This window comes from Gigantopelta aegis, chromosome 7 (assembly GCF_016097555.1).
Source record: "Gigantopelta aegis isolate Gae_Host chromosome 7, Gae_host_genome, whole genome shotgun sequence".
Classification (NCBI taxonomy): domain Eukaryota; kingdom Metazoa; phylum Mollusca; class Gastropoda; order Neomphalida; family Peltospiridae; genus Gigantopelta; species Gigantopelta aegis.
This window is the reverse complement of record NC_054705.1, coordinates 31,527,828-31,538,488: the sequence shown is the minus strand read 5'-3', so window position 1 is coordinate 31,538,488 and position 10,661 is coordinate 31,527,828. Positions and strand designations below refer to the sequence as shown.

General features: G+C 40.9%; 1 protein-coding gene across 1 annotated transcript; it reads left to right on the top strand.

The window, feature by feature from the left end:
- The first annotated feature begins 2,785 nt into the window (after nt 1-2,785).
- LOC121377094 lies at nt 2,786-10,360 on the top strand. The gene is made up of 2 exons (XM_041504969.1): nt 2,786-3,396; nt 9,881-10,360. Exons 1-2 carry the CDS (start codon nt 2,926-2,928, stop codon nt 10,280-10,282), a joined length of 873 nt encoding a protein of 290 aa, XP_041360903.1. The 5' UTR covers nt 2,786-2,925; the 3' UTR covers nt 10,283-10,360.
- Nucleotides 10,361-10,661: the final 301 nt, after the last annotated feature.

Below are 10,661 nucleotides of genomic sequence, written 5' to 3'. Positions count from 1 at the left end.
AGGTACAATTTCTTTCATGTCAGGCACAAATTGATTGGTGCAGGACATTGTGTCAGGTACACTAAACTGTTTATATATATATATATATATATATATATATATATATATATATATATATATATATATATATACTACTCAAAAGAATTTAAGGGTCAAAAATTTATAACCAAATAAGTTTCAGAGTGTATTAGATTGATGATGTAAACTACACCAAAAATTTAATTTATTGTTCCATATTTACAAAAAAACACAAATAAACGTCACTGTATACAAGAAAGTCACATGACATGCTGTCAAAGTTGAAGGTTGTCAAACATGGATTTTACACATTAGAACATTCGTTTAATAGTGTGTGAATCCACCCCTAGCGCGAATACACTCGACACATCGTTGCCTCATGCTGTTGATCAGACGTCTGAAGAACTCTTGGGGAATGGCCTGCCACTCTGCCATAAGAAGTTGACCCAGATCATGAAGGTTGGCCGGAGGGGCATGGTTATCCCGAACTCTCCTGCCTAATTCGTCCCAGGCGTTCTCTATTGGGGCCAAGTCAGGCGAATATGCTGGCCAATCCATCCTGGCAATACCTTGTTGTCTGAGAAAGTCCGTTACCACCCTGGCGCGGTGGGGTCTGGCATTGTCATCCTGCAGAACTGCCCCGCCGCCAATCTGCTGAAGGCCTGGGAGAACCAACGGCCGGATAATCTCATTCAGATAGCGGATTCCATTCAGATTGCCATTCACCACATAGAGGGGGGTCCTGTGGTGGATAGAGATGCCGCCCCACACCATGACGCTGCCACCACCGAACCGGTGACGTTGTCTAACGTTAACGTCAGCGAAGCGCTCCCCAGGACGTCTGTAGACACGAACCCGACCGTCGTTGAACTGGAGACTAAACCTGGACTCATCAGTGAACATCACTCGACCCCACTGAACACGTTGCCACCGCAGATGAAGTGTGCACCAGTGACGTCTGGCCGTTCTGTGACGTGGTAGGAGTGGTGGTCGAACAGCCTGGCGACGGCAGCGTAGATTATTGGCTCTCAGACGATTGCGTATGGTTTGATCAGACACTCGAATTCCAGTCGCAGTCCGCAGATTGTCACGTAATCGGCGTTCAGTGGTTGTGCTTTGACGTAGAGCTATATTGGTGATGTAGTGGTCTTCTCTATTTGTAGTGCTTCGGGGTCTTCTCGAACGTGGACGATTTCGAACAGAATTCGTTGCTTGGTACCGTTGCCACAGTCGGCCAACGACACTCTGACTGACACCAAGTCTCAGAGCAACATTTCTTTGCGTATTGCCATCCTGAAGCCAAGCAATAGCCCTTCCTCGATCTTCGATAGTCAGTTGATGTCGTACCATTGTCGAATTTGGAGTGTGCACCGTACACGAACGCAAGCTCCAATTATACAGAAATTCAGCATTGGGAACATGGAATACACATCCAAAGCGTGCAAATGAAGCGCTTTGTGAAAAAGCAAGTTATGGGCACTTAGCAGACCTTTCGCTTTCGCCCTAATTTACGTGCAAATGTAAGCATGTTTTCGCCATTAGAACTAGTCGACAGTGTCAATGACAGTGGATTTTAATTCATTTATGGGTTGCTTAGACCCACTTTCGTCAAAATGGAACAATACCATGCGTGACATTATGGTCTAGCTAATATAATTGACATTCAGAAAATAATGTCGAAAATATCGTCTGACCCTTAAATTCTTTTGAGTATATATATCTATAAAACCTTGCTACTAATAGAAAAATCTAGCAGGTTTCCTCTCTAAAATTATATGTCAACATTTTCAAATGTTTGACTTCCGATGGTCGATGATAAATAAAACAATGTTCTCTAGTGGTGTCGTTAAACAAAACAAACAACTTTAATCATAGGTGTCGGAAGTGGGACAATGACCACTCCAACTCTAAAGATAATACACCCCCCCCACCCCCTTAGGAATTTGTATTAAGACATCACTGGGTCCCTTCTGTTGCTGACATCTTCCGACACCTATATGTTAATGTTAAACTTAAAGTTTGTTTAACAACACCACTGGAGCATATTAAGTAATTAATCATCAGCTATTCAATAATTGGATGTCAAACATTTGGTCATTCTGACTCGTAGTCACCAGAGGAAACCCGCTACATTTTTCCTAATGCAGTAAGGGATCTTTTTATGCACTTTCCCACAGACAGGAAAACACATACCACGGCCTTTAACCAGTTGTGGTGGACTGGTTGGAACGAAAAAACACTCAATCAGTTGAATGCATCCACTGAGGTGGTTCGATCCTGCGACGCAAGCACCTCAACCGACTGTGCTAAATCCCGAATCCTTACTAATGTTAAAGTGATACTGATAGATGAACCTTTACTTTTGTCATTACTATCGTCCTTACCATCACTGCAATGTCATCTTTCAGTTCACCTATAGCAACAAGTGTTGCACCCCCTACCCCCACCCCACCCCATACAAGGAGCCGCGGAACCTTTCTCCGTTACGGTGTTCAAATTCCGTATTTGAACACCTAAAATTCAATATATTCTCAGGGAAGCATGTCCAGGATTCCTGAAAACAGGTTTTGACTTTTCGGTGTCTATTAATTTCCGTCCCCGTGCCATCGCACTTAGTGCCTTCTCTCCCCACCCCCGCCAGCCCGCCATTTTTAGATGCACTACACAGGCTCTGCAATAAAACCTGCCTCCCTCTCTCTCTTCGCCGTTTACTGAAGCCAGCTGTATCCGTGCATGCACAGCTGCAGTCAGTGGGGCATAAAGGAAAAAATTTCCACCTGAATGTTTTGACCCAGTTCAGCAGCGAGCATACATTACACACGACGTGTTGTGTATCGGCGTGTCTCGTGCTCTCTGGACTGTAGATACGGAACGCCTTACGATCCATTCCGCCTGTCATCATCTTCCATGTCGAAGTCGAAAGCAATCCACGACGGGGTTTTACATCTTTCGTGTCGGAGATTCAAAACAGAAATCGCTACTCTGGACTCTTTTGTTTCGGCTCAAGAACTCACTGAACGCGCCTTACTGCAGATCGGCGATATTGTCGAGATTGACCGAATCATATATTCGCATTGGGCGCTCTATGTTGGCAATGGCGAGGTCGCGCACGTGACCGGCCCGCGCTCCGATATCGCCACCACAACAAATGCACGTGTTGCCAGATGCTCGCTGCTAGACGTTGTGGGAGACAGTCTCGTGCGCGTGAACAACAAGACAGTGCGTGCAAAGGAACGTGGCGTGTCCGTGCTTCCTGTTGACGTAACAGTGAAAAATGCACTGAGTTTGGTGGGAAGCACCGTGACATACAATTTTCTCACAAGAAATAGTGAACACTACGTCACTGAATGGAGATACGATTCATCATGGAGTGATGAGGTATGTACATAAAATATTTGTATTTGTATTTTAAAGAGGAATCTTAAAGTTGCACGTGCTATATTTGAATATTTTATTATTATTTATTACATTACATTTTATTTTATTTTATTTTATTTTATTTATTGTTATTCGTTTTTAAAAATATTTTATTTTAAAATATATTTTTAAATTTATTTAGGAATATCAGGATTTTAATGTGCTGGCACTGAGCGTATACAGAGGCTAATCAACTTCTTACAAGAATAACTGGTAAAAAAAAAAAACCCATCAGAAACAATATTGTTAAGTTCGATTGGGATTCAGTCGTTTTCAGTTACTATAGTTTTGTAAAGTTTCATTTCAGTTTTAATATATTTGTTCTTCTTTATTTCTTTCTTTCCTTCTGTTTTCTTCATTAAAAATATAAAATGGTAATTAATTTGGCAGTAAAGTTAAACATTTTAATAAATAATGGATTAAATTGGAGAATGCACTGTAAAATAATTAATATTCATCAATAATTATTTTTCACGAATCTACTTTCTCGTACATACATATTTTAATATAATAAGTACCAAATGATATCGCCTCTCTATCTCAACATTAATCGTACGTAGTCTATAGGCAGCTTTCGCTGGGTTTATCTCAGGTGAAGACTATTACAGGCCTCAGAAAATTGCGAGAACGATCGAAATTCGCGCAAATTTAATTTTGCGTAACCTATTTTTTGATATGAACCAAGTGGACCTTTTTCTATTTTGTTTGGGGCCCAGACAACTCGGACCCATGGACAACTCGGCCCAGACAACTCGGACCCATGGACAACTCGGCCCAGACAACTCGGCCTCGGGGCCGAGCTGTCCGAGACAACTCGGCCCCGAGTTATTGATACGGGTTCATTGATACTTGCGGAAAGCGGCTATATGTCGAAATCAGATTTTCAAGTAGCAGAATTGAACAATTTATCCTAGTATTTCTCAATCAATACAGTATTCATATGCCAAAGCAGTAAAATTACGACAGTATTACAGGTGCGGTGTTGCCATCGTGAACAAACGTCGCAGCGTAATGCATGTTGTCTGGGTCGAACTTCATTGGAACAAAAGGAACACGGATATGTCGGCATTTTGTTGGAAAGTGATATTAGAAAGTGATAAGTCCAATAATTCGGACGGTTATATACATTATTTGAAAATGGCATCATGCTCACCAATTGGAATTACTTCTTAAAAGCAGGAAGTCAGGAGGCTATATCCGCGAGTGTTGTTACAACGATAAATACTTTTTGCATGTTTTTTTCTGGGATCATCTCCAATGTTTAGGTCACTGATTGTAGAACAAAAACAAATTATTCGAACAGCGGAAACTATCTTCAAAGATAAATGGATCAGCAATTTATCAATCCGACATGACACTTCGTTTCGGGACGTTTATGTTAAGGTGAGACTAATTCAAAACTAACAAAAAACACACTCTTTTATTTCTGTGAGAATACTTTAATTTAAAAAACAACACTTGTTCAACAATATTTTTCAACAATATACAATATTGTGCATGTGCCGAGTCGTCTCTGGACTCCGGGCCGAGTTGTCTTGAGGTGGGCCGAGTTGTCTCAGAACTATGGGCCGAGCTGTCTCGACGTGGGCCGAGTTGTCTGGGCCGAGTTGTCCACGGGTCCGAGTTGTCTGGCATTCTTTTGTTTTTGCACCACCAGAAACTCTATGTGTATGTTTTAGAACCTCCTAGCCTACGCCCCTGTTTCTGCGTAACCAATAAATGGGTCACGCAGATTTTCAGTTCTCAGAGGCCTGCCGTACCATCAACAAATTGTTGGTTAATCAATGGAGGATATTTTATGTTTTTTGTCAAATATGATTTATATCTCATCTTGTGAAGTTTGCAATCATATCTTACGAGTCGCGCTTGCGCTACGAGTGTGATATGATTGCAAACTTCACGAGATGAGATATAAATCATATTTGACAAAAATACATGACATTTTCTATTTATTATATAACTTTTGGGAATTTACCTTTATTTTTAAAATGCCAGCAGCAAAATAGTTCCGGTTTTCTTACAGTGAAGATAACATTTCCTACAGTGACGATAACACATTTTAGAGCGAAATAGTGAAATTTTCACTCTAAAGTGTGTTATCAGTCACTCGGTCACCGAGTGACTGATAACACTTTCATTTCACTGATATTTTAAGATATTTCACTAAATGTTATATAATAAATATTGTTAGGCTCAACATGAAAATAAGAATAAAAGTGCTTTTAAAATATATTTAAAAAATGTTCTATGTTTGTGCAAATCGTGAAACCATCGGTCAAGATGTAAATAATACAGCAATACTCACCCTATACTCACCCATACTGGTCATAGTAAAAAAAAAAAAAAATCGTTTGCAAACCTACATGGGAGTTTGAAATTCTTGTCCTGATATTTTCTTTCTATTTATTACTTTAAAAAAAAGAAGAAGAACAGATCGATAACTAGTAATAAGCACAGCCACTTATACAAGAATAATCAAATACAGTTTAGTATCACCGTGGGTGGGTGGGGGTAGTGGGGGGTATTATTTCACACTATGAGCAGACAACATTCTTTCACTGGGCGCGAGTTGTGCACATTTAGATAATAAAGTATCTCACCCTGCCTACACGACAATTATGTAAGCGTATCAAGTCTTTGTGTAGTGTTTATAAATACACGAATGCGCACACAGGCTGCTATGCGGCGCCGCTGAAGCGTGTAGTATGAACGGTAGTTTAATAACGAGTGCAACGACCTCGCTCAAGCTGTTTGTCCTGGTTTAAAGCGACCTGACCTCAGTACGCTGATAGCTGTGTTGACATAATATGGACGACGTTTTATAAAGAAAATCTGTTTGAATATACATGTATGTCGCAAGTGTGTGGGAGGCAAAAGAGTCATTGCTCCCAACTTCGAACATGAACGCAGTGTTCACATAGCCCGCTAGTTGCATGGCAACTTAATAGAGGGTATTTCATGTTTTTTTGTCAAATATGATTTATATCTCATCTCGTGAAGTTTGCAGTCATATATCACGAGCCGCGCTTATATAAATTTTGGCAATTTACCCTTATTTTTAAAATGCCAGCAGCAAAATAGTTCTGGCTTTCTCATAGTGAAGATAACACTTTCTACAGTGACAATAACACGTTTTGAGTGAAATAGTGAACGTTTTACGCTAAAATGTGTTATCGTCACTAAGTGACTGATAACACTTTTAGTTCACTGATATTTTAAGATATTTCACTAAATGTTCTATAATAAATTACTTTAACAGTGTACCAGTTTAATGCAACATTGAGTTAATAACACATATTTAACTCTTTGATTGCTGGTGCAAAGACACAAGAGAGACATAACTCGTTACTGGCAAAATTATTGAAAATAATCTGATGGGTTTCAGTGATTTTAATTATTAGTATTATAGCGGGGAGACATCGATTTAAATTTGGATTGAAATAATGGATTTCCATCAGACAGCAAATCATGTTGGCATTAAGCCAACGTCCAATGACAGGGCGATATGCAAGTATTTAACACCCCTAAGGAATGCATATACGGAATTCTGTCCCTAAGTTATAATCGATGAGTACATCAGATTTGGGACACACGTGTATCAACCGCCTCACCCCTCTGACTGCAAATCATGTTGGCATTGAGCCAACGCCCATTGACAGGGCAGTATGCAAGTATATAACACACCTAAGGAATGCGTATACGGAATTCATTCCATAAGTTACAATTAATGAGTACAACAGATGTGGAACACACGTCTATCGACTGTCTTACCCCCCCCCCCCCCCCCCCACCCCCCGACTTTCTGTATCGTGAGGGTAATTAAAGAATCACTACATGTGTTACCGTTAAATACCATACCATTTAACCTACGGGTTTCTTTAAAATGTATCTAACGAGCGAAAGTGAGTTGGAAACCGTTTTAAACGAGATGTAAGATAAATGGTTTCTAACGAGCACGAATGTCGTATTCTATTTCTTACATATTCTCAAGGAGGAGGAAGAAGAAACCAGATTCAATTCAGTTCAGTTCAGTTAGTTCAGTTCAGTTCAATTCAATTCAATTCAATTCAGTTCAATTCAGTTCAGTTCAATTCAGTTCAGTTCAATTCAGTTCAATTCAATTCAGTTCAGTTCATTTCATTTCAGTTCAATTCAATTCAATTCAGTTCAATTCAGTTCAGTTCAGTTCAGTTCAATTCAGTTCAATTTTTTGTTGTATGTAAGACCATATGCACATATATACATATATATATATATATATATATATATATATATATATATATATATATATAAAAATGATAAAAGAAAACAAGTGTACAGTATATATGTATTTTAAAAAACAATTTAAAGAAATAATGATCCTTTTACATGTTTCAACGTTATCTTCAAAAACTCATATATTGATATATTTTGGGACCAGTTGTTCAAACGATTAGCCAGCTGTTTTAGAAACACAAAATAGAAGCATTTATTATTACACATATTTAAAAGCCAGATTTGCAGCAATTGAAACCGCTGATTTCTAAAATAAATTCTCGCGGCCGGTTAGGATACAGCTTTACACTTATTTACGGCGCTTGCACTTAGACTGGATGCGGCGCGTGCGTGCGATCGAATTTGCGTCTGATATGTCTGCGACTTGCGTTTTTAGCATACACACCATGTACGATTTATTGCATTGCGGCTGGCCGTATGCGTTTTGCAGCCCCACGCATTCGGTGTAGACAGAGCCGTTTTAAGGATCCGCGAGGCCTGTAGCACAAACAGGTAGCACAAATCACAGCGTTTCCCCCTTCACGGGATATATATTTTGCAACCTTCTCGGATCACCGCGGGGCCCCCTAAAGCGCGGTGTACGTAGCACATGTTACTAGAGTAAATCGGCTGTGTGTGCAGACGCTCTCATTGAAATTAATATATTTCGATTTTTGTTCAGACAGACCGCACGCATGCGCCATATCCAGTCTCTAGGAGCCTTTATTTGTCACAAAGCAATCAGTTTTAGGTTACAAAGCTATCAATTTCTATTTTGCCTGTTTGGTTGGATAGTGTGTCTGTTAATCGATAATACATGTATGTGCGTTAGCATAAATACCGAATGATGTAAGAAAGAATTATCTCAAGATCCCCTACTGTACAAGAAAGGGCGGGATTTAGCTCAGTTGGTTGAGTGCTCGATTGAGGTGCTTGCGTCGCAGGATCGAACCACATCGGTGGATCCATTCAAATGATTGAGGTTTTTTGGTGTTTTTCTCTCGTTTTAACCAGTGCCACAATTGGACCGTGGTATGTGCTTTCCTGTCTGTGGGAATGTGCATATAAAAGGACCCTTGCTGCATAGGAAAAATGTAGCGGGTTTCCTCTGATGACTACGAGTCAGAATGACCAAATGTTTGAAATCCAATAGCCGATGATTAATTAATGTGCTCCAGTGGTGCCGTTAAACAAAACAAACCTACTGTACAAGACTACTAATATAGGCCTAACGTTTCTCTTGTTTTGTTTTTAAGGCGGGGGCGAGACGTAAAGCGCTCGCTTGATGCGCGGTCGGTTTGGAATCGATCCCCGTCATTGGGTCCATTGGGCTATTTCTCGCTCCATCCAGTGCATGGGCGGATCCAAGGGGGGGGGGGGGACCAGGGGGACGCGTCCCCCCAAAAAATTGTTCAAGTGCCCTCAAAATGTCCAAGTGCCCTTTTTGTTTGTAGAATTTTTTTTTTTTAAGTAAACAATAATTATATTGTAGATAAATGAAATCAAGATTTTCGTGTACATGCGCAAGCTTGCAGATATGTGTCTGTGTTATTGAGTCTCAATGGGGCCCCATTGAGGTTCTAACGCGAGTGACGCCAATTTACTTCATTATTGCTAGTATATTATGACGTAGAACTGTAGGAATTCATATTAATTGTAAATATCAAAACTTGTAGTAAGGTGCCCTTTTGACGAGTCAATGTGCCCTTCTTTTTTGGTCCCCCCCTAAAAATATTTCCTGGATCCGCCCATGCAGTGCACCACGACTTGTGCATTGAAGACCGTCTTATGTGCTATCCTATATATGGGATGGTGTATATAAAAGATCCCCTGCTGCTAATCGAAAAGAGTTGCCTATGAAGTATCGACAGCGGGTTTCCTCCCTCAATAGCAGTGTGATCCCAGGGCCGTACCCTCCGGGGGGGGGGGGGGGGGGGGTAGCTGCCCCCCCCCCTGAGAATCTTGTCCTTTTTTTTTTTTTATATATCTCCAGTAATAGCATAGAAATGTTTAATCTTTATAGTATGTTAAAAATTATTTATAAAATTTAGTGCCCCCCCCCCCCCCCCCCATGGATTTTGGTCAGGGTACGGCTCTGTGATCCTTAACCATATGTTCGACGCCATATAACCGTAAATAAAATGTGTTGAGTGCGTCGTTAAATAAACCATTTCCTTTCTTGTTTTTTAAGGCAGAAACTGCGTCCCACGCCATGACCGTGTTTTCCTCCAGCCCCGTGCAGGAATACCCAGAGGAGGCGCACAGAACAATGCAAGTGGGGATCACAAACATCCTACACTCACCCACGAACTGCCATTCGTCGACGTCGCCTAGCTACCTGGCCTCGTCGCCGAGCAACCAACAGCCTGAACAAAATTGGGGAGTTGTCAGCCCCCCAGGCTGCAAAGTGGCAACGAAAGGACAGCACGTGGAGTCCTTTCAAAACAGTGTCTTTGTGGAACCAACTGACGAATCATCGGCCTTAGACGAGTGCATTCGTGAACCACGTGACTTGTCTCCGCGTGATGATACCGCTATCCGAAGAAAACCGAACCACCATATTGATGTCCAGGCTGCGCAGAATAGGCTATGAAAATCGTGTTTGTGAAACCATGGATGTAAAATTAAGCATAATGAATATAATAATAATAATGCAGCAGTCTAACAAAAACAATGTGTTTTCCTGTTTCTTAATGGTATTATACAGTGGCGTAGCGTTGGTTGCTAGCGCCCGAGGCAAGGCAAGTATTGCGCCCCCTAACGCCACTGGTATTTTATTATCCACCATAATACGTTGACCTAGATTCGTTCACCAACATGAATGGCAGAGCCGGTTTAAGGATCCGTGGGGCCTGTAGCACATATAACAGCGGGACCCCTTTCCCAGGATATATATTTGGTAACCCCCTCGGGGAGAGGGGAAAAATGACCTGAGGAAAATAAATGTACACATCACCGCGAGGCCCCCAAAC